The sequence below is a fragment of the Lethenteron reissneri genome, chromosome 24, assembly GCF_015708825.2.
Source record: "Lethenteron reissneri isolate LAM-NWPU_2019-01 chromosome 24, ASM1570882v1, whole genome shotgun sequence".
Classification (NCBI taxonomy): Eukaryota; Metazoa; Chordata; class Hyperoartia; order Petromyzontiformes; family Petromyzontidae; genus Lethenteron; species Lethenteron reissneri.
The window spans coordinates 16,681,246-16,706,499 of NC_083802.1; the positions used below are offsets into that span (position 1 = coordinate 16,681,246).

The 25,254-nt window shown below is 51.3% G+C and overlaps 1 protein-coding gene across 1 annotated transcript in view; it reads left to right on the forward strand.

The window, feature by feature from the left end:
- The first annotated feature begins 10,510 nt into the window (after window positions 1-10,510).
- LOC133346351 (uncharacterized) overlaps window positions 10,511-25,254 on the forward strand; it is a 93,379-nt gene continuing 78,635 nt past the window's right edge. The window contains exons 1-3 of the mRNA XM_061557847.1: window positions 10,511-11,324; window positions 17,052-17,530; window positions 18,696-18,900. Of these exons, the coding sequence (XP_061413831.1) occupies window positions 11,170-11,324; window positions 17,052-17,530; window positions 18,696-18,900 (839 nt within the window). The 5' untranslated portion in view covers window positions 10,511-11,169. The remainder of the gene's footprint in view (window positions 11,325-17,051; window positions 17,531-18,695; window positions 18,901-25,254) is intronic.

Genomic DNA, 25,254 nt, shown 5'->3' on the forward strand with positions numbered 1-25,254 from the left:
GTGTGTGTGTACACGTGTGTGTGTGTACACGTGTGTGTACACGTGTATGTGTGTATACACGTGTGTGTGTGTGTACATGTGTGTGCGTGTGTACATGTACACACGCACACACGTGTAGTGTAGCGGTTAGCGCGCTGCACTACGAACCTGGGTTCGATTCCCGCTCACTGCGAACACCAGGGACGATTATCTGAACCGGTCCTGGTCCTTCCCTAGGTCGACTCAGCCTCAAATGAGTACCTGGTGCGGTGTGTAAACGTCGTCGCTAGGGAGACAAAGGCGGCCGGGCGTGGTGCTGGCTACCCACCCCTCGTGTGGCGTGCCGGTCTTCATAGGTGCTCGCTAACAGAACCTAATCCAACAATCTGTTAAAGCTATTGGCGGGCCTTTGTCTTTGTGTGTGTACACGTACATTTATGTGTGTGTGTTGTGTGTGTTGTGTGGGGAGCGGTAGTTGTAGCGGTTAGCGCTACGCTGCGCTACGAACCCGGCGACCCGAGTTCTAGGAGTGGTGACGGGGGGGGGGCCCGGGGGGTTCGGGGATAGGGGGGGCGCTATTGAGGAGCTCCCTGTGAAAGTATTCCATGAGAAATGAAGCCCTGGCGTGAGTGAGGTCAAACGGCAGATCTTTGTCTGTATTTAGTTTCGTGTCTTAACCGCCGACTCCTTCGATAGAGAAAACAAACGAAGCTCCCCCGCCCCCCCCCGGCATGATTGGTTAATTGGTGGTGACTCAATGTTGAGAAGTCCCTGTGACGTAGGGAGGGGAGGAGAGGGATGGGGGCTCGTCACGTGTGCGTCCCTCCGTCTGCACGCGCCACGCGTGTGGTCATCCAGTGGTTGACCACTTCAGGCGTCCATAGAATCTATTTAATTACACTGGAGGAATCCGATGATCTATGAAGCTCTTTTGTCGCAGGAGGGGCATTTGTGGCCCAGTGGCTTCTGAAAAAGAAGCTCATAGCTCGGTGAGCTTTACCTGGTAAGATAAAAAAAAAGTTAAGTTGTATTTGTATATTTTTGTAAGTGATTTCTTTACCTTACCTATACTTTGCACTCGTGTTTCTGTGTCGTTTGTTGTTGTAACGTTCGGACCACGTGCCCCTCCTGTAAATATGTTCTAAAGAGGGCTTTTATAGCTCATCGGATCCCTCCGCGATGGATAAATGTTCCGATTCGGATTCTGACCTTCTGCTGTCGCTGAATACGCAAATACTGGCAAATGCAGATTCAGTTCCCATCGTCACTTTTGGCTCGCTCTGACAAATGACTGCTCGCAACAATGCCAAAGCTAAACAAGCTTCACCGCTTTCAGGGACCGAGCGTTTCTGCAAAGGAAAAGAAAAACAAAAGGCAGTGTTTACGTTCCTCTCTTGGATAAACGCAAAATAAATAGTGGCCTCGCGTCTCACGGCTGCATTAAGGGCCTCTGTGCTTTGGGAACAAACATTACATTAAAAAAAATGGTACTGAGACGCACTTATGTACGTATTTCTGGATGTATGTTGAACTTCTTTCGCATCGGACGTAGCCCACCGCGCTAGACGGATGTGCGAAATACACTTTACTCAAATACGATGGGCAGACTGCACCCCGTCATATCACCAGCAGCAATAGTCGTAATGTATCCGCTGCTGGATGAAGGCTTCCCCAAAAACCGTACGATCTTGCGATGCAATAGTCTGAGCATCATCATGGGACCTCCCTTGCCAATATCAAAACATGTAACTAGGTGTTTATCCTTTCTGGCAATAAAACAGTTGTGTTAAGATGGTAAAACACCAAACATAATTTTTTTGCAAAGAATCATGTTTGCATTAAGCACACATACTTGTGGTGAACATGCAAAAAACATGGTCTGATCGTAAATGGCATTGTCTTTGAAACTGATTGGTCCACACCAGAGACAGCTTTCTTTAGAGCCTACAGTCTCAAACAGATAGGGTAAAAGTATTCTTATGAAGTAATAGGTTTTTACCCTTTCAACTGGTACAAAACTGACACCTTTATACAAGGCATCATGTTTGCAATAACCACAACACAAGCAGTCAAAATGCAAACAAAAAGAAACAACTCTGATGATGATAATGATATGCACTGTCCTTGAAGTTGATTGGTCCACACCCGAGACAGCTTTTCTTAGAGCCTAGTCTCCATTGGTGTTGGACCAGATGACGCCAAAAGGCGTACAACTCAAAGACAGCGCACTATCAGAGTATTGAGAACTTATTCTTATATCTGAGCATCGCCGGCACGCGAGCCGATTTCATCGCTCCATCTCCGCGAGACACGGTCCTCTCTCGGTTCGAGCCGTGTTTTCCCTCCGTTTCTGGCCACCATCGGTCAGTTTTGGAACGTGCCAACAATGGTGCATGAGCGAGGGTTCGCTCTGTGTGTGTGTGTCTGTGCGGGAGAGAGAGATTGAGCTTGTGAGTTTGAACTCTAGCCTACCACGCGGCTTTTCAAGTTACCCCCAATTTTCCAAAATCTAATGACCCCTGGAGCCTGAGCACAGGCCCTTTTTGAAAACGCAGTTGCGTAAAAAAAAAACACAAACACAGCCACTCTTGTCGGCTTAGATGTGAAACAAAACAAATAGTTTTTTTTTCTTTTCTACGGGTTGCGTGTTCCCTGCTTACGATGTGAAACGCTGAATTAAAATTTGTCGGATTCTTAAGTTTGCTGTTACGTTTAAGCCAAACTAAAACTAAACTATATATTCATTGCACCATGTAAGGCCCACTGAGCTATACAGCTCGTGTTTCAGAAGCTACATGGCCACAAATGATAGCTCAACGAAGTGGCTTATCGCGTGGAAATGTATAACAGCCAAATACTCTGAAAGGCGTGTTTTCATTATAAATGTGGAGGGAAAACCAGAGGACCCAGAGAAAAATCCACGCGACCACGTGAAGAGAAATACGCAAACTCCAAATATACAGCAGGCGTCAGGGTCGGGATCGAATCCACGACCTCCTGTATACCAGGCGAGGTAATAAACATCTCCTAGCCACCGTAACTCCGTTTTCAAAATGCTTTCCACTCCAGAACACTCTGCCGCAATGACATTCAGCCACACATTTGAACGTTTTGCATTCGAAGAAGATTGTGCCAACGTGATAATTGAGTCGTTGAACTCCACGAACCATTGCTGCCACGTTTGTCTCTGCCATGCGAAGAATGTCGTCCCTTCCCCCGCATCTCCGATTCGTGTGGTTGGCTACGTGCGGTGCGAAAGAAGTTCAACATACACACACAATTGGAATGGTGGCGCAGTGGTTAGCGCGCTATGTAACAAACCCATTTTTATTAGAAAATTAGACCGATGAGTCCAGACTAGTCTACATATATGTCACACTCGTTGGCACCATCTAAAATTGGCATTACTTTAGCGGTCTAAATGTGGCCAATAGCAGCGAACTGTGTGGTATCCATTTTAAGTGAGTGGGCTTGATTGAGAAATTAACTCTCATTGGCTAAATAAATACAAAGTGGGTACTACGTGTACTAAAGATGTAGGTGGTACCAAATTCTGTTCTGGACCATGGACTATAACCTGAGCTTGATTCCCGGCCACGGCTAACATCGGAGAGTAGCGTCTGAACCGGTCTTGGGCTCCCACCTCCTTCACCAACCCGCATTGACCAGCAAGGTGAAGTATGGTCAAACAACTCTCAATACCGACAAGGCTTCGGGGGAGGCCCTCACGTAGCACAATCTGTTTAAGAACAATCAAAAAAAGAGTCCCGTTTTTTTCCTTCCAAGCTGCAGCTTGGGAACTCACAGGCATGCCACGTGGTACTGCCACGGGCAGACACGTGCAGCAACCGAGCCATCATTCCCCATGCAATTACACCGCGACTAGTTCACGCGACCTCTGATCCAACACAATTGTGACGGTGGTGAAGGGTAATCCATCACTCACTTAACATTGCCTTGAGTGTGCGGTATAACAGGGGTCTCTCTATGTGAGTCTATGATGGGCCTTCGTGTGAGTCTGTGGGTCTCCGCGTGAGCCTGTGGGTCTACGTGTGAGGATACGGCTCCCCGTGAGTCTGACTCTCAAGGTGAGTCTGTGAGTATCTGCGTGAAGTGCAATCCATCACTCACGTCATTGATCATTACCCCGCCCCCCCGCCGCCACCGACACACGCACACGTGCGCTTTTTTTGCAGGAGGTACAAATACAATCCGTCTGGCGACCCCCAAAAACACGATTTGGACTGGACGACTTCTCCAAACTCTACACCACACACACGCACACACAGCGAGAGTGCAGTAACAGTAACGATACACTCGGTCCATCGCTTTCTAATCGCTCGACCTTGGCTCGGCTTCGTCGGAGATGCGACCAGCACGCCGAGGCCACGGTTCGCGTCGAGACACGCGGTCAGTAGGCGATGACAGCCCGCACGAAAGCAAACTGCAGCGGGGGGCGGTGATTTACTCGTGCCAGGGGAGGAGAGGCGGGCGGGGGGGGGGGGCAGTGTAGAAGGCAAGAGAGAGAGAGACAGAGAGGGGATTGAGTGGTACGAGTTGACGTATTCACATTTCAAGCTCCAAGAAAGAAAGTGAACACACCCAGTCTTTGGTACCCCCCCGCCCGCTCCACCTCCCACCCCATTGCCCCCTCCCCCTGGTTCCAACATCCCCCCTTACCCCCACCACCCCCCTAGGTTGCTGGCGCCATAGGCACAACACTTTCAGACTCTGCGCTCCGTGGAGCTGAAAAGATGCCTTGTGTCACGAGCTGCACGCGCCACCCTCGCGGCGGGCGAACGGACCAGTCTTGCGCGCGCGCGTGTGTGTGTGTGTTCTCTCTCACACACACACTCTCTCTTCTACTCCGACGTAATAAAATGAATACATATGAATATGTGTCTGCCTCTCTCTCCCACACTCTCTCTCTCTCCCACTCTCTCTCTCTCGCGCGCGCGCGCTGGAAACGCTAGCACATGGGAGGGTGGTGATTCACTGCGGCACTACAACACGGGAGCCCTCTGTGTGCGCGCGCGTGTGCGTGACACGTCCGCGCGCTGCGCTACGGAACCCGCCTCGACCCCAGTTCGACTCCCGTTCACGGCCAACGTCGGTGACGAGTGTCTTGCGGACGCTGCTGGGCCTCCCCTAGGTCGACTCTGCCTGAGGATGAGTGCCTCTGGGGGTGTACACATCAGCGCTAGGGCGTGGTGTTGGCCACCCACCACCTCGTGTGCTCGCGAACAGCACTTGCCCCAACGGTACATTGAAGGCGACACGGGGAATCTTTTGTTTTTGTATCGCACGCGCTAACCGAACAGAATATACGGCGGCTGTTTAAAAATGTGAAAATATATATTAAGCGGAATTGAATCATTGCGCGGATCACGTTTCCAACATTTACGTTTTAACATTTTACAAACGTACGTGATGGCAGGCGACGCGGCGACACGGCTTTTGCTCGTTAGAGAAATCAATGGACCTGGCCACACAATGCAATGGTGCGATGCGATCAAGAAAACAATCAATTCGTTATCCTCATCATCAACCGCGGTCAATCCACTGCTGGACGAAGTCTCTCCTCCTTCCCTGGCCACCGCCACCTTTCACGGATCCTGCGATGCAACTTAAAATCCACTCAGCACCTGCGTACGAAGTGATTCGTCGCGACATCGTGTTGTGTTCACTACAGGTGCAGCCTCGCTTCATGCGATAGTAGGAGTAGAAGTAGTAGATGCGTTCCAAAAAAGGGGCGCACAAAGCGAAACCGCATGAGGAGACAGCTGCCTGCCGAGTAGCGCACACAGCAGACACGCGGTACACACACAGTACACACAGTACACACACAGCACACACAGTACACACACACAGTACACACAGTACACGCACACCGTACACACACACACAGTACACACACAGTACACACACAGCACACACAGTACACACAGTACGCACACACAGTACACACACACAGTACACACACAGTACACACACAGCACACACAGTACACACACAGTACACACATGACACACACACAGTACACACAGTACACACGGTACACACACAGGACACGCAGTACACACAGTACACACGGTACACACACAGGACACACAGTACACACAGTACACACGGTACACACAGTACACACACAGTACACACAGTACACACGGTACACACAGTACACATACACACAGTACACACACAGTACACACGGTACACACGCACGGGACACACAGTACACACGGTACACACACACAGGACACATAGTACACACAGTACACCCACACAGTACACACAGTACACACAGTACACACGGTACACACAGTACACACGGTACACACACACAATACACACGGTACACACGGTACACACGCACAGGACACATAGTACACACAGTACACACACACAGTACACACAGTACACACAGTACACACGGTACACACACACAATACACACGGTACACACGGTACACACGCACAGGACACACAGTACACAAGGTACACAGTACACACGGTACACACAGTACACACACGGTACACACAGTACACAAACAGTACACACGGTACACACGCACAGGACACACAGCACACATACACACAGTACACACACACAGTACACACACACACAGTACACACAGTACACACACAGTACGTACACACAGTACATACACACAGTACACACACACAGTACACACACACACAGTACGTACACACAGTACACACAGTACACACACAATGTTGTTCCACGTCGGATCGCATAGCCGCATATGAGCGAATTTGAACCGCATATAGCGAATTTTGGGTAGCAATAGAGAAATAATCACGCGAAACCGCACGAACCGAACGCGCGTGGAGCGTGAGAGAGCTTCGTGTATTTATGTATTGGTGAATGTAGCGGCCTCTGGTGGCTGGCGTCATTAAACACATTTCCGTCGAAAAAAAACCATCCCCCGATTAATTTCGCGTATGCCCGAGTCATCAGTGCGCATAAGCACACGTCACGAGCTGGAAGAAAAGTAGATGGGGGGAGGGGGGAGGGGGAAGCAACCAAATCGTCGATCCGTCGACACGAATGAACTCGTCCTTGGGACCGTTACGCAGCGAGATGGATGATGACGCTGCCCAGCCCTCGCTCCACACCTCTCAGGAAACGGGCAATTTTCAAACAGCAGCAACAACAGCAGCAACAACAGCAGCAACAGCAGCAGCAGCGGCACCAGGACAATCCAGCCCTTTCACAAACGCGTAATTGAGCACACGTCACCCCAACCTTCGGGGGGGGGGGAGCTCTCAAGCAAAACGAACAGCATTGCCGAGAAAATATTTGCCGTAAGGTATGTAAATAAATAAATAAGCGCACAACTTAGTTACATAAGCGGTGACCCGAGGGAGAGAAAGTCGGGGGGTGGGGGGGTATGAGGGGGGGGGGGGCACGCAGTTCATGACGTGACTGTACACTACAAGGAGCCTCTCTGTCCCTCCGAGCCGCCAACGCTCAGAGTCTGAGTTCGTTTTAGTTTCAGTTGCATTCATTAGGTGTAGCCCTGTGAGCCATTCGGCTCTTGAATCGGGTGCAACCACAACAAACAAAAAACAAAAACATGAACAAGAAAACATCTTAAAGTGATTATGTGACTTTGTGCAAACAGAAAATCCAAGAAAAGACTGAAAAATATTACAGAAAAAGCACCGTACACCAACGCTGTGTGCAAAAATCCCAGTGGGATGCCAGTCAAACAACAACAACAACAACCACAAGACAACTTAGATTAAGGCCATCAGTTTCCCAGTCTTGACGGCACGTGATTGAAAACAGAACCTCAGGCACAGCGTGGTTGATGATCTCAGCCCGGCCGCCTTTGTCTCCCCCAGTTTTGATGTTGGAACACCGCACCAGGTACTGTACTAATTTGGTGCTGAGTGGACTGAGTGCAGTCCCAGGACCGGCTCAGATAATCGCCGTCACTGGCGTCGATCGTGAGCGGGAAGGAATCGAACTTGTGTCGCCGGGTTCGTAGCGTAGCGCGCTAACTGCTGCGCCACCACTCACTCGCACGCATCCCTAGCGAATGACCGCGTGGCATTTTGCGTTTCTTCAGGTACAGTTTAGGTGATGATCGCACCCAGGGGGCTTCATTCCTCATGGAATACTCCCCGCCCCCACAACCCCCCAGCCCCCCCACAGACCCCCACATAGACACCCAACTCCATCACTGCCCCAACTACGAGGGGACGAAAATTGCTTTTTTCCGCACCTAAGCCCCGGACAGCTCCAGCTGAAATTCCACTCCGCTGAAAGAAACAAAAAAGATGTAACCACTGTAATTCCACTATCGTCGAATTGACTCTCTGATTATACGTTTCGTGATCGTCGCGTGTAAAGTAACATTAAGTTTAGAGTAGGGACATGACATGTTTCCATCCTGCAGCCCACAGTGTACACATGGGGTGAATATTTTAATATCAGGGCATACCGACCTGTGCGTGTGGACAGAGCAATCTCGCATGCATACTCCGGGCGTGAGCGTCAGAGAAGATTTGATCACCCAACCGCCAGCAATAGCCAGGAACCCAATCAATAAATGAACATCAAAACATGCCACCAGTGGTTGTAAAATAAGCAATGAATGAAACAAAGTTGGTCGGCACGAAGGGGATGGGTATTTCCAAAGAGGTGCGTTTGTATTCATCAGCTTCCCGTGACACTGAGACTCGTGGAGAGTGTAACTCTGCTTTGGACGCTAAGGTAGTGAGATGTTAACTACCTCGCCTGATGTACAGGAGGTCGTGAGTTCGATCCCGACCCTGACGATTCTAGATTTGAAGTTTTCGTGACTGCAATGATTCATCCTCTTTGTTTTTTTCGGTAAAGTCACGTAGGTAAAAATAAATAAATTAAATGACGACGTGTTGTGTTGCGCCCGAAACGTCGTGATTTAATTTATTTTAATTGTTTTACCTACGTGACCCTGATGATGCCTGCTGTATATTCGGAGTGTGCATGTCTCTCTCCCCGCGGTCGCGTAGATTGTTATCGGGGTCCTCTGGGTTTTCTCCTCCACGTTTAGAAAAACATGCGTTAAGTTTATTTGTCTGTTATATATATTCGACGCGATAAGCCACTTTGTTGAGCTATCATCTGTGGCCAGGTCGCTTCTGAACAAGAGCTATATAACTTAGTGGGCCTTATATGGTAACAAATTGTTTTGCAAAATAGTAGTTGATTAGCTTAATCATAGTTTAATATCGGAAAACGAAAAAAGACTTCGCTTCGCGTGACTACCGCGCCTGGTGATGATTGCTTGTTTAGACATCGCAACCTTTTACTCGTTTAACGCCGAGTCGACCTAGGGGAGGCCCAGAACTGGTCCAAATGTTCGTCACCGACATTTGGCCGTGAACGGTCGCAAATCAAACTCGGGTGGTCGGGTTCGTAGCGCAGTGCGCTAACCACTGCACCACCGTTCCCCAAAGACAAATATCCCCTGTATAGCTTCCGACGAACTGTTGGGGCAAGTGTTGTTAGCAAGCACCTATGAAAGCCCGCACGGCGCACGAGGGGATAGCGTGGCCAGTACTACGCCCGGCCGCCTTTGTCTCCCCAGTTTTGACGTTGGAACACCACACCAGGTGCTAATTTAATGCTGGGTCTACCAAATGGAGTCCCAGGACATGTGTCGGTCGTGAGCGGGAAAGCATTGAACATCGTGTCGCCACGTTCGTAGCGCAGCGCGCTAACCACTGCGCCACCGCTCACCACTCACTCACGCGCGCGCGCACCCGTCCCTAGCGAATGACCGCGTGGCCTTTCCCGTTTCGGTGAGCGCAGCGTCACGCACACAAATCCCCCCCCCCCCTTTGCTCTCCTCCCCCTCTACCCCGCTCCCCCTAAACGCTCCAACGCTCCACCGCTCCCTCCTCTCTCTCTCCACTACAGCCCCGGACACTCGGGCACACACACGGTCATCGCAACGTGGAATAGCCAGGCCAGCGCGTATAGCGCGCGCGTGCGTGCGTGCGTGTGCGTGAACAGCATAGCATGCGACGTATGTGCCGTGTAGGCTATCCTGTAGGGGTATGCGGTATCAGACTGTCGCGCACACAGACGCGGTCAAGCCATGGACTCAGTTGGTGGGTGAGAGGTTGGTGAGTTTTGGGATTGTGATCTCTTTCATGCTATCCATTTAAGTAAATAAATGTATTGATGTAAGTTAATTAAATTAATAGCGCATTGCATTCAGACATAGGATCAACTACAGTTGTTCTTCTTCGACGAACAAATTAAGGTGTATATATTTTTTTATTTTATGAATAAGAGGAATTCCCCGAAACGTGGCCTGTTTTTTTTTTACCTTCTTTTTAGGGCCACGCTGTTATTGACGGACGTGTTGAGCGTTTGTGTTGTTGTTGTGCGTGCTTTGTGCACCACCCGCCGACGCTGCGTCAACAAACATCTCAAGAAGTGATGCATGGGGGGGGGGGGGGTGGGGGGTGGGGGGGTGGGGGGGTGGGGGGGTTGCTCGCAATGTACCCACGCGCTCGAGGCTGTGGGGACCAGCGGCGCGTGCAGGACTATCAGCAGGAAATAGCGGCCGTATTTTTTTGTTGTTTTTGTTTTAAGCACATTTTTTTCTTCTTCTTCTTCTCCTCCTCCTCCTCCTCATTGTTAAATATCGTTGAGAAATGCACGCGACTATTTATTTATTGACCGGCAGAAGTCAAAACAGCCCTTGCGTGATAGTTCGACGCGCGGTTGGGCAACGAACGGACGGCGGGCACGAGACGACATTCGAAAGGCAACCACGGCAGAACTCCGTCGACTCCACAGGAGACGATCACCTTGGAGGGAACCCCCATAGACTCGAGCAGGACAAAGCCAGCCAGGCAGGTCATGGACCACGGTAAAAACAAGGATTTCAACCTCGCAAGCACACCCACCTACCGCCGCCATCGACGAACAACAGCAATGAGATACTCCATCCTGAGAGGTCTCTGACCCTCGAGGAATCCTCGCAAGCCTCGAAGAAGAAACGTCAACAAAAACTCCGATCCAGCTCCACGACCCCGGAGCAAGTCAACTGCTTCCATCCCCCAGCTGCTTCCTCTAAGCCCAGGAGTGGCACCCCCCCCCCCTCGCCCCCGTCCTCTGTTCCCCGTCCTCTGTTCCCCGTCGGGGCGCCCAGGAGTAGCCATGTCTTGGGTGGGCCGAGCAGGGAGCCGGGATCCCGGCCCTCCCTCGTCCCTCTCCCCGCGGCCTCTCCTCTCGGGGCTCAAGCGGCTGTTCGCGTCGCGTCTCGCCGGGAGACCTCTCAGCGGCAGCGACTCGGAGCTGCACGAAGCCTCCAGGTGAGGTCGCCTCTCCGCACAAGAGTAAATCATCATCTCTTTAGAATTCCTCCTCTTTCTCCTTTTCGTCGTTGTTGTTGTGTTTCGTTTGTTGTGCTTCCCCCGCACCTCCCGTTAGCACGGTTGATTACGTACGGTGCGAAAGAAGTCCAACGTACATTCAGACACGTGCACCTGACTCTCCACACAACTCTCCGACAAAGCCGATCGAGGGGAATTACTCGAAGGCTCACACAGACGCGTTGCGCAATCCGTCGCTGCACTGCCATCTCCTGGCCACCCCGTTGCACGAGCACACAACGGCGCCTGCGACATTCCCAGGAATTTCTACCATCCGTGGTTCTAACCAGGCTCAACCTGCTTAGCTTCCCAGGCCGAATGCGTTCAGGCCGGTTTGGTCATAGACGATCGAATCAACCGCTGAAGGATCTGGCAAAGGGAAGGAAGCGATGTCCTTGTGAACTTAAAGTTGAGCCCCCCCCCCCCAACTCCCCCTCCACCAGTCGCTACCCCGAGGAACTACCTCTGGATGGGGAGGGGGGCACTGATGTTAATTTAGGGGGGTATAGCCCCCCCCCCCACACACACACATAGCCCCTTGAGTATCTCCAACGTGACCATACAGCACTCAGAGCTTGATGACTGCAAGCCGGCCCGACTTCCCAGACAGGACCCTCCTGACAATGGGAATCTTGGAGCTCAGTTATTTAGTTGATTGGTAAAACAAACTAACAAAAAAGAGGGGACATCTTAACGCACCGGGCGTGTGACGCGTTGACGCTAATAGGGCGGCGCAGTGTGTGGGCACGTGGTCTCGCACGTGCTGCGAGTCGTCGACACGTGGGTGTGAGCCGCGTGGCGGCGTGAGTCACGGTGGAGTGAGGGAAGTTGCACAGTCACTTGAGTCGGCGTTGATGGGAATCGGTGGTGGTGGTGGTCGTGTGACTCGCTGTGTGTTGATGGTGGTAACAAGATGTAGGCGGTGGGGGTGTGTGACTTAGGGGGAGCGGGAGTGGCGCGAATGTGGTGTTGTGGTGGTGGTGGTGGCTCGGTGTTGTGTTGTGGTGTTGTGGTGGTGTGTGCGTGGAGTTAGCTGTGCTGGTGGTGGTCACGCCCGCGTGGAGAGCGGTAGTGTGGCGATTAGCGCACTGCTGCGCTACGAACCCGGTGTCCTCGGTTCGATATCCGCACACGGCCAACACCGGTGACAATGATCCGAACCGGTCTCGGGCCTCCCCTAGGTTGACTCGGCCTCAAATGACCACCTGGTCGCAGGTGTGTGGTAAACATCGCCATCAACCAGCGGGATAGCAGTCGCTGGGCCATTTCAGTTTGCCGGTTGACCGTCCGTGGGCATTGGGGTCGTTCGCATGGGGTCGTTTGGGTGGCGTTGCCGCGAGCGAGCGATTCAAGCCGTGGTTGGGGGGGGGGGGAGAAGTCGGTTTTTATTTGTGGGCAGCTCAGACGTTGAGACGATCGGCAGCAGGGAGCGGTCTCTCTTTGAGGCTTGGGGGGGCGGGGGAGGTGGCAATGCCAAAATTGGAAAAGAGGTCCGTTTAAAAATAGCCGTGCGTATTTGTTTACACGCGCGGGAGGACCCCCATCTCTCCACCGCACTACTTTTGTCTCGTGAATTGATACCTGCGCTGACGGATGACACTATATATATGCGCGTGTGCGCGCGCTCATGAAAAGAGTCCGTCACTCAGTGTTGTGCAGACACTGATGCTGGCGCATGGGTATCGACTTCTCTCATCTCCGTTGGAAATCTTGCTGGGAATTCCACGGTCGCATGAGAGGGGAAAGTACCGTCCATTTAAAATGAAGAACTCTGAATTAAATGATGATTGTTGATGATGCAGCCTCGTCAGATAGGGCGGATTTTTTTCATCAACCCGAAAGTGGTCGTGATCGTGAAAATATCGGTGGTGGTGATGATGACGTGCTCGTGATCATCATGAAAATTCTGATCATGATTTTTGTGGTTGATGATTGAGACGATCATGGTGGTAATAATGGTGATGGTCATCATAATTGTGGAGATATTATCGTGATCATGATGACAATGGAGATAATGATTGAGATAATCACGGTGGTGGTGGTGGTAATGATGGTGATGGTAACGATCATCATGGCAATAGAGTGGAGACGATTGCCATGATGACGGAGATGAATACCACGGGCCGAGAGCCAAACTCATAAGCTCAATCTTGGGAGCGCTTGCGTCCTCTGGTCTAGCACCAATTGAGACGAGGCTCAAAAGAAAGCCGTCTCTGGTGTGGACCAATCAGTTTCAAAGACAATGCATATATCATCAGAGTGTGTTTTTGTTTTCATTTTGACCACAAGTATTGTGGAAAACCCCTATTATTAGCTCTGCTGCTGTCAACTCGGATAAAGTCTGGGCCTCCTACTGTTTTGTCCCCTATCGTAAGACGCTGCGGAAAGTAACACGCACCCCAAACGTTTGTGGGCCGCGGAAAGTAAGACGCACACGAAAGCGCACCCCCACCCCACCCCCAACTTTTGCTTCAATCTACAAACGGTGGAAGAAAGTGCGCGTCTCATTATCCGGCAGAAGATGGGACTATGATTCGTTCGTAAAAGGTTGTGCTAGTTTTACGTAATTCTTTTGCCCAAGAGCTGATTGTGTAGCATTAGAGGTTGGGTTTTTTTTTGCATGCCAACTGTGCAAATAACGGGGCGTTAGTATCAAAGGAGGGTGGGTGCGAGTGTTGTGGATGACTTCGCTGAAAGCAGTCGCACTGTTGTCGTACGCTCGCTTTTAATATCCTGTACCCCATACGGGATTTGCCCCCTCCGCTACCGCCCCCTTCCTCCCACCCGGCATTTACTGTAAGGGGCCGTCCATAAATGACGTCATGCGATTTTGGACGATTTTTGACCCCCCCCCCCTCGTCACACGGCGTCACGAAAAGTCAGACCCCCCCTCAAATATGACGTCACAACGCTCTGCCCCCCCCCCCCCAAAATAAAACATGCTTCAAATCGCTTTAAACTATTGTCATTGTAGTGCGTATTTAATGTGGCGCTGCTGCACTTTGGTATTGTAGGAGAAAACATTTATTAAAAAGTATATTTATTGAAGTAGAACGTGTTGTCTATATTTATTTAAAGTTGCGCATTTTGACGTGACGTCATATTTTTCAACCCTCCCCCCCCAGGTGCGTGACGTCATTAATGGACGGCCCCTAAACTAAAATAATTCCCTTGTTCGTCAAGGAAAATGTCACGGATGGCAGCGGCATGATTTCAGACGAGTTTGAGATGCGGGTTATCTTTTGGCGTAACCACGTGCCTTTCGTTACGCAGCAACCCGATTGACAGCGAGATTCAGACAAAAACACGCGCACGCTATAGGGGGTCCACCTTCGCTTCAATATCCGAGAATTTAAAACAAAGTTTTAAAAAACAAAGTTTTAAATACCACGGCGGTGCCCAGAGGAGCCTCATCCCGACGAACTGAGCCTTTCGTCAGCGCAGGGATGGTGGTGGGTTTCGTTTGTGTCCGCAGCAGACAAAATTACAAGAACAACAACAAAGAGAAGCCATCTTAACGGAGATAAAGATATATAAAAAAAAATAATTAAAATTAATAAAAAATAAAATAATAAAAATCACAGAACGTGGACCGATCAACTCACGGTCCACGATCTGTGATTTTTATTATTTTATTTTAATTTTTATTTCATTTTTTTACCTACGTGACTTTACCGAAAAAAACTAAGAGCATGAATCCTTGCAGTCACGAAAGCTTCAAATCTAGAATATATATATAATTCTAAAGGTGTCCTGGAAAACATTCTAAGCCTCACACACATTATAAATATATCTATCTGTATGAAGATAACACATGGACATTACAACACGCTACCATCGTGTTGTTATCGCGTCATCTCCACACAGATGTCAGCACAATGAAAAGATTCCGTACCTTTAATCCGCCTATTCTCAACGCAAGCACGCTTTCACCACGATGAGATGTCGTGAGTTATCGAGCGGCTTTTTGATTTTTCAGGACACGTCCTCATTTGAGCTGTTTTTAAAATGTATTTATCTATCGGTCATCTTCCTTGCGCGAAGTTGACGATGGCCGATGGGTCAAGAATAACAACGGCGTGTCAGCCAGGGGCAATGGAACGCGTAAAGAGAGGAACTTCACCTTGGCGGAGTGGTTTTGAGACCGGCGTGGACACTGCGTGGATTGTTACACCGCAGGATATGCGGATGTATGTTCGTTGAACATCTTTCGCACCGTACGTAGCCAACCATGCTCATGGGAGGTGCCAATACCAGTGACGATTATTTGAACCGGTCCCGGGCCTCCCCTAGTCCGACTCAGCCTTAAATGAGTACCTGGTGCGATGTGCAAACATCGCGACTAGGGAGACAAAGGCGGTCGGGCGTGGTGCTGGCCACCCACCCCCTCGTGTACTGTTCTGGCTTTCATAGGTGCTCGCTAACAGCACTTGCCCCTACAGTCTGTTAAGGCTATACGGGGGATCTTTGATCTTTGTCTTTGTATGTATGTATGTTGAACTTCTTTTGCACCGTATATAGCCAACCGTGCTAATCGGATGGTGAAAGATCGTGATGGCATGGGGAAGGCCTCCATCCAATCGTGGATAGCAACATGACTCCTGACGACGATGAATGCTATAAATAATCAGCAAATGTCACACAACGGGATTACACACACGCACACAGCAGCATCAGTAGCATCGCCCCCTGCTGCAAGATCGTGACAGGACCCTTCTGAAAAAAAGAGTCGAGGTTCATCTTCTTGGTTCTTTCGGTAAAGTCACGTAGAAGGGAAGTAATAAAATAATAAAAATTATTCTCACGACGTTTCGGCCACAACGCAAGCAGCCGTCCTCAGGTGAAGACCAGGTCTGTCGGGGAGACAGCGTCTGACAGACCTGGTCTTCACCTGAGGACGGCTGCTCTGCTTGCGTTGTGGCCGAAACGTCGTGAGCATTATTTTTTTATATTTTATTTTTATTATTTTATTATTTCCCTTCTACGTGACTTTACCGAAAGAACCAAGAAGATAAATCCCTGCAGTCACAAAAGCTTTAAATCGAAAAGTCGAGGTTCAGTTCGGCGTTCCTGGGCTGACGGGCATAACAACGCACGTGCGTCCTAATCAGGAGATACGAACAATAACAACAATACGATATAACTGCTCGACCCGAGCTGAAAGGATTATGCTGCTTGCATTATCTTCGTGTCGTTCGCCTTTTGGCGTTCTGTGGTCGAACACTGCTGATGGTGTAGGGCCCAATCAGTTTCAGAGACGACGCGCATGTTATCATCAGAGCATGTTTGTTTGCATGTTTTTTCCACAAGTACGTGTGGTTAACGCAGACTTGAAGGCCTTGCCGAAAGGTATTCGAACATCCTAACACCTCTTTTCATTGCCTGAAAGGGAAAAACCTAATTCTAGATTTGAAGCTTTCGTGACTGCAAGGATTCATACTCTTAGATTTTCGGTAAAGTCACGTAGGTAAAAAATAAATAAAATAATTGAAAAATATAGAAATAATAGAATAATAAAAATTATAATAAACGTGTTCTTATTTTTTTTTTCAAATATTTTTTTATACCGTCAAAAAAGGTCCCATAGATCACAACAACAGCAGCAGCAGCAGGAATAAAAAACAACAACGATCGCGTTCGTCACTTTTTTGTTCACGCCGCTCACAGCAGATTCGCCGGCGACGATGCCGGGAGACGGGACCGCAACGTCCACCGCGGCACCCCGGCGCTCGACGCCGACCCCAGCGACTCGGACGATCCGCGCGACCCCACCGCTGACCCCGGCGGCCTGCTGCTGCTCCTCCGCCGAACGGCGTCGGCCCCCGACCGCACGGGGGGACCCGGCCGGGCGCGGGGCGGTCGCTTCCGCTACGAGGTGGTGACGGTGACGCTGGCAAATTCGGGGCGCAGCGACGGGTGCCCAGCCTCTTCCTCCTCCTCCTGCTCCACCTCCTCTTCCTCTTCGTCGTCGATGGCTCCGTCGTCGTCGTCGGCGTCGTCGTCGGCGTCGCCCGCGCCCGGCGGCGCCGTGGACCGGGAAGCGACGGAGCCCGAGGAGCTGGGCATCGAGTTGGGCCGCGTACCCTGCTACCTGCGGTGCCCCGCGGCCCCGGCCAGAGCCCTGGCGATGACCACGCCGCTGGCAGGTGAGGCAGGTGACGGGGGGGGAGGGGGTGAGACAGGTGAGGCAGGTGAGGGTGGTGAGGGGGGTGAGGCAGGTGAGGGGGGTGAGGCAGGTGAGGGGGGTGAGGGGGGTGAGGGGGCCGGTGGTTTACGCGCGTGCTGGCCGGAGCTGAGCCCCCAGGAACGTGGATTGCACCAACGTTGCCAGAGAGAGCTCGCCCCACGAACCCTATCCCTGATGCTTAACCAAACACTTGACGCTAGCCCTACCCTTGACACTAACTCTACCCTTGACGCTAGCCCTACCCTTGACGCTAGCCCTACCCTTGACACTAACTCTACCCTTGACACTAGACCTACCCGTGACCATTACTCTAAACACCCATCGGTTCAAGCAGCCTCCAATTCTCTTTTCACCGAATCTATACTTATTGTGCAGGCATACGGTCTGTGGCCCCTAATCGCAACGCAATGTAATTACAAAATGTAATTCATATTGGATCATCTTTACAAGCGCTATCGTTCCCCTTCTACACCCCTCTTCCTTCGCCGTTACAGACAGCTGTAGAGACGAACAGAGCTTAGAACATTATAGCTTCAATTTGGATTGGCGTTTCTGACAATAGGTTCTGTATGTGTGAAGAGTAAGAATAGGATTTTAACCCTTTCGGCAATGACACAGAATGTGTTCAGATGTTCAAACACCAAATAGAAACCTTTTGCAAGGAACCAAGTCTGCGTGAACCGCGCGTACCTATGGCAAAACGTGCAAACAAACATGCTCTGATAAAATGATGCGTTCTCTTTTAAACTGATTGGCCTACACCAGAGACATCCTTTTTCATGGCCTTGTCTCACCAGCGTCAGGCAAAAGAACGCCAAAAGCCGGACAGTACAAAGACAATGCACATATCAGAGTATTTATAGCTCGGGTTGAGTGAGCAGCTATCTCACGGGACCTTTTATTGCCAGTATCAAAGCATGAAAACTAAATACATAGGTTGAACCCTTTCTGTCAATATAACAGCATGTGTTAATATGTCCAAACACCAAAATAGCCACTTTTTGTGCAGAGAGAAATGAAGTCTGCACGAACCACACTTTACTCGTGGCAAAAAAAAACCGAAAACCCACGTGCGAACGAACGCGCATCCGTGTGTCTGTCCGCCGCCGGTGGGTCCTCCCCAGCGGAGCTGCTCCTCTGCAAGCCGCCGTGCCAGGCGGAGGGCATCGGCCGCGGGGCCCCCGCCCTGCGGCGCAGCGTGGGCCAGGTGTGGGTGACGTCCGTGCGGCCGCGCGGGGCCGCGGGCAAGGGCGGCGCGGTGAGGGTGTGGGACGAGCTGCTCGCCGTCGACGGGCAGCTCCTGGTGGGGATGGAGCCCGAGCAAGTCAGGTAACGCCCCGGGGGCCGAGAGTGCGTGTGTGTGTGCGTGCGTGTGTGTGTGCGAATGTGGGGAGCGATAGTGTAACGGTTAGCACGCTGCGCCATGAACCCTGCGACCCGAGTTCGATTCCCGTTCACGGCCAACACCAGTGACGATTATCTGAACCGGTCCCGGGCCTCCCCTAGGTCGACTCAGCCTCGAATGAGTACCTGGTGAGGTGTGTAAACATTGCCACTAGGGAGACAAAGGCAGTCGGGCGTGGTGCTGGCCACCCACCCCCTCGTGTACCGTTCCGGCCTTCATAGGTGCTCGCTAACAGCACTTGCCCCTACAGTCTGTTAAGGCTATATGGGGGGTCTTTATCTTTATCTTTGTGTGCGAATGTGTGTGCGTGCGGAGCGCCGGGTGGCTAAAGCACAGCAAGTTGGCACAGTAGGGGGCACAGGTGGTGCATCAGCCAGTCATCTCGGTTATCTCAGTCAGTCGACCCGTGGCACCTGGGTCTGCCCCGTGACCTCCTGCTAGCGGGCGTTCGACACTTCACGTGGCCTCAAGGTGCACATGGTCTGGCACAAGCGTCGTGGTGACGTCACCGCCACTTAGTGGCGAATGGCGGTTGTTGTTGTGTGTGTGCGTATGCGTGTGTGTGCGCGTGTGTGTGTGTGTGCGAGTGAGTCGACTCAGCCTCAAATGAGTAGCTGGTACGATGTGTAAACATCGTCCACTGGGGAGACAAAGGCGGCCGGGCGTGGTGGTGGCCAACGACCCGCTCGTGTACCGTGCGGGCCTTCATAGGTGCTGCTCGCTAACAGCACTTGCCCCGACAGTCTGCTAAGGCTATGCGGGGGATTTGAGTTTTGTGTGTGTGCGTGCAAACAAATATACTTGGATGTACGTATTGTATGTTGAACTTCTTTCGCACCGTACGTAGCCAACTGTGATAATTGGAGGTGCGGGAGAAAAAACAACAAACTGAACACAACAACAAGAAGCGGTTCTGACGACGTATATGCATCGTCCTTGCAAATGATCGACGTACACCAGACAGAGTCACCGGTGCCGCCGAGCAAAGAACGGCAAAAAGGCGGACAGCACAAGGGCAATGCACGCCGCAAAGCATTAACAAAGCCCGGGTGAAGCAGTCTCGCGCGACATCACATTGCATATTTGACCAACTGCGATTGCACCGTGAAGCGGTGCTCGGCTGTGGTGGTCGGGTCTCTTTGGTCGGCATGAGTGGGGTTGGGGTGCGCGGTAGCTCACAGCGCGCACCGCCGCAAGACGCCGCCGCAACCGCCTGCCCGAGTGAGATGTCTCGTGGAGTTATCTCCGCCGAGCGGGCAGAGAGCGAGCGAGCGAGCGAGCTTTAATGGGCTTCACGATGTAACGCGCTGCGACACCCGAGTCTCCAGCAGCAGCAGCTGAAGCGTCGCGGGATCACGTGCAATTACTTTCGAGCGGCGCTTCGCAAAAAGCCTGGAATGGCACATCGCCCGGAGGAAGGCAGTCGCCCCTATCCGTGCCGAGGATATCGTGTGCCCACTCGCGTCCCCTTCCCTTCCCTACCACCCACCCACCCACCTCCCCTCCCTCCCACCCACTCGCGTCCCCTTCCCTTCACTACCACCCACCCACCCACCTCCCCTCCCTCCACCCACTCGCGTCCCCTTCCCTTCCCTACCACCCATCCACCTCCACTCCCACCCACCTCCCCTTCCCTCCCCTCCCACTCCCCATCCAAAAGGCAACCTACTTCTGCCCCATCCCCCAACTGCGCCCCCCCCCCTTCCCCCCGCGCCCCTCCCCACCTCCTTTAGCAACCGAGGCGGCTAAGTCACGAAACGTCGTCTCGCGTGCCGAGCGCCGTCACGCGGAAGGGTTTCATTGCATCGACACGCATCTCTATCAGCTGGTGCCAAACGATCCACGCCCTCATAATGATAATAATATACACGACGATGATGATGATGACGATGATGACATGTGTCACGCAGAGACGCGCGTGTTTGTGTGTGCCGGGAGTGGTCGTGGAGTGATTAGTGGGGAGCTGCGCTACGCCTTCGGCGAACCGAGTTCGATTCCCCGCTCACGACCAACATCGCCGATGAATATATCTGAACCGGTCTTGGGGCCTCCCCTAGGTTGACTCAGCTTGAAGTGAACACCTGGTGGAATATGTAAACGTCAGCAATGAAGGGAGACAAAGGCGGCCGGGCGTGGTGTTGGCCACGCACCCGCTCGTGTGCCGAGCCGGCTTTAATAGATGTTCGCTCGCGGACAACACTTTCCCCAACAGTCTGACTAAGGCTACACGGGGGATCTTTGTCTTTTGTGCCGGGATCCCAACCCCGTGCGAGGAGCGATCTCTCCTGCGCTCGTGCTGGACGCGGGGAATATCCGCGGTGCGTCGCGGATTTCCGAGATGGAAATCTGCGACTCTGTCGATAGTTCCGCACGAGTTGCCGTTACGTTGGGACGGCCACAACCGGCGGCTGCGTTGTAATCAGCTGTTGGTCCCACTTGCCATGAGCCTTTTTGTTGTTGTTTACAATTACCATGATTACTTTATATGATATATATTATTCACTTATTCCAACTTGTGCGATGGGCACATCGTCGTGAGACGGAGAATCCGATCGGAAACCTCAGCGGGCGATCCACCCCCGCACATTGCTGGAGAACGGCCCACGCCAGAGATGCTCTCCCAGGGCCTCTCCCCCAAGTGGGCTCGTTGGCCTCCTAACCTTCAGTCGGTAGCGGGACGCACTTGCCACACACTCTGCTATGCGACTGTCACGCGATAAAGAGGCACCCTTCTCTTCTGCTTTTTTTCCATTTGTTTCACCGATGATAGCCTCGCACAGGAGGGGTTTCTGTCCGGGAATGTTGCACGTGGGAGGACATCTAATGTTGCTATACATTTCCACGAGATGTTAACTCCCTCGCCTGGTATTCAAGGAGGTCGTGAGTTCGATCCCGACCCTGACGCGTGCTGTATTTGGCCGCAATACATTTTCACGTGATAAGCCACTTCGTTGCGCTATCATTTATGGCCTGGTTGCTTATGAAAAAGAACTATACAGCTCAGTGGGCTTTACTTGCTGAAATAAATAGAGCGTAGTACTTAAACATCCACGCATGCAAGATGAGACTATTCATAGATCAGATACTTCCTGTACTGCCTCATACAGGCACTCAACTGAAATGTAGGTGGATGTTTCTCACACGTGACAACTCCATCTCTGCGTGGTCTGTCAACCCCCAACTCTTGAGTCAACTTGGTCACAAAGCGTGTATCACCACCACAATCTGGTATTAACCATGTATTCATTCACTCATTTACCTAACCATCTACTCATGCAAGTCCTCATCCAATCTTCCATCCATCCATTCCCTTACCCTCTCACTCATTCGTAGATGTATTCACTGACTTATTCATTACCTCATTAATTTGCTTATGTATTCACTCACTCGTCCATTCGCTCAATCACTTATTCATTCACTCATACCTTAACTATTTAATTCAATTGTACATTTACTCACCCATTCACTCACTCACTCACTGGTGCGTTCCTTGTGCCGTGTTCGGGGAAACTGCAGAAGCTCTCTTATATTAAGTGGGGATTTTGTCTTCCAATTAATTTCAATGCGTCTCGTCGTCTGTTTCACTGGGAGCGGACAAGCCCAGGCTGGGTTTTGCTGGTCCTATTATGTTCCACGGCGCTGCGTTGTGAGAATTATCTTTTTTTGGGGGGGGGGGTGGTTTCATAAAAGTCGAGGTTTCATTTGAACTGACCTCATTCCCTAAGCTCACGGTGCAATTTATTCCACTTTCTTTATGGGAAAAAAACCGGTCCCACGGTAATGCGCCTGATCCACTGCTCGTGTATTCGCTGCGCTCACTCGGGCACCGGCGGGCAGTCGCCTCATTTTATCCTCTCCTCCATAATAGAGTTTGTTTTGGGTTAGATCGCGATGTTAACTACTTCACCAGGTATACAGGAGGTCGTGGGTTCGATCCTGACACTGACGCCTGTATAGTTGGAGTTGGCATGTCCTCTCTCCGTGGTCGCGTGGATTTTTATACGTGTCCTCTGCTTTTTGCCTCTACATTTAGAAACGTACGTTTTAGAGTGTTTAGCTGATATACATTTCCACGTGATAAGCCACTTCGTTGAGCGATTATTTGTGGCCAGGTCGCTTCTGAAAAAATAGTTGCATAGCTCAGTGAGTCTTAGCTGTTACAATAAAAAATAGTCTACATATTTATAATTGACTGATGGCGCTTGGCCGATAGGCAGTGCTAAAATATGAAAAATGCGCTGTCGCGGAATCAATTAGGGGCAACTAATCTGCAGAATCATGGGGTCGCAAGAAATAGGGGGCAGCAGTGCGGAGTTGAACCGCCCCCCCTCTCTCGGGGCTGTCGAGACTTGTCCCTAATTGGGGAAGGCTAACCCGGGACTGATTGTGAATGGATTGCTTGAAGAATGGCTCAAGGCAGAAGGTTGCCTTTCGTTTGTTTATTGTTTGAAAGCCCACATGAGAAGCGGTACAAGTAATAATGATGATGCAGTGACGGAGAGAAAGTTGAATGTGTGTGCACAACATTGGGTACAAACCTTTGTCGGTCCACTGCTGGATGAGGGCATCTCCACGCCGTGTCGGTCGCGGGGGTTTCTCGACCATGATGCTTCATCGCTCTGCGACGGCCTCGCTGGATCTACTTCTATTCTTGGGAACAGCCAGTGCGGGTTCTAGGGATGGGTTTTAGGTCCAACAATAATAATAACAACAACAATAATAGCCATGACCTTTATTTATTAAGGAAAGCCTCACAGAGTCTGAATACCGTTATCAGGAGGGCCCTGTTACATTGGGGATGTTTGGAAAATGTGGCTACGTACGGTGTGAAAGAAGTTCAAAATACATACAGACACGTACATAAGGTACCTGGAGAAAAACCCACCACACATATGAGGGCATACCACTCCAGACTCTGCACAGATAGATTCAACAATCAATTGTTATACTGCCATCACCTGGTCACCACCGTGCCTGTATCGTGAGGCACCTTGATGTTTGACAGAGAATACAACACTGATAACGGAGTTTCGGACATCTAGCTAGGGCTGAATTCTGAAACGTCTCTCCTGATCGGAGCTTCAGCTCGAACTGCGTCACGTGCGTTCAGACGCGCTTCCGCGGCCGTCTGGAACGCTCTTCCTTCCGACATGAGGAAGCCACTTGGAGCTATGCACTTTAAAATAATCTAGATTGGAAACTAATTTCTTTAGAACTGCTTGTTGTATTTAATGTGTTGTACTTGCCACACAGCGATTAGCACGGTTTGCTAGTACGGTGCGAAAGAAGTTCAACATACACATGCACATAGACTCACACGGAGACCTACAGTTTGTTGTTCTTCCCCCGCCCCTCCGATTAGCACGGTTGGCTACGTACGGTGCGAAAGAAGTTAAACGTACGTACGTACTTAAATGTACGATCCTGCCTGTGAGTGAGCCCTGAATCGCCACGACCTCGTGCCACAGAGATTTCGTCCGAATTGTGGCACAGCGGAGAGGGCCTCCGAAAACGTTCTGGAGACCCCAGGGGCAAGTTTCAGATGAGACCTCATCAGTTATTTCTGAGCCCCCCCCCTCCCACCCACCATTCCCACCCCTAAGATCTAAGGCTCAGGACAAACTACACCCACTGACCCCTTCTCTCGACAGCCCCGGCACTTGAACCCCATGGAGTCTAAGCAGTGGCTGCTTGTAAGATGTGGGAGGAGGGCGACCGATTGATTCGAGCGTGGAGGCACTTTGACTTTTGACAACTCGTGCATGAATGTGTACACCCTTTGTGCGGCGTGCCCCGGGGGGAGTACACCACACGCCGTGCGTGTGCGTGCGTGTGTCCGTGAATGCTGTGTGTGTGTGTCCGTGAGTGCTGTGTGTGTGTCCGTGAGTGCTGTGTGTGTGTGTGTCCGTGCGGTGGGATAGCGGTTAGCGCGCTGCGCTACAAACCCAACGACGGTAGTTCAATTTCCGCTCACGGCCAACACCGGTGACGATTACCTGAACCGGTCCTGGGCCTCCCCTAGGTCGACTCAGTCTGAAAGGAGTACTTGGTGCGGTGTGTAAACATCGCCACTGGCGAGACGAGGCGACCGAGCGTGGTGCTGTCCACCCACCCCTTCGTGTGAGTTGCCGGCCTTCAAAGGTGCTCGCTAACAGCACTTGTCCCAACAGTCTGTTAAGCCTATACGGGGGATCTTTGTCTTTTGTGTTTGTGCGTGCGTGCGGAGGCAGCAGTGAACGATTATCTGAGCCAACGACCTCCGCGGTGCCCAGGGTCGA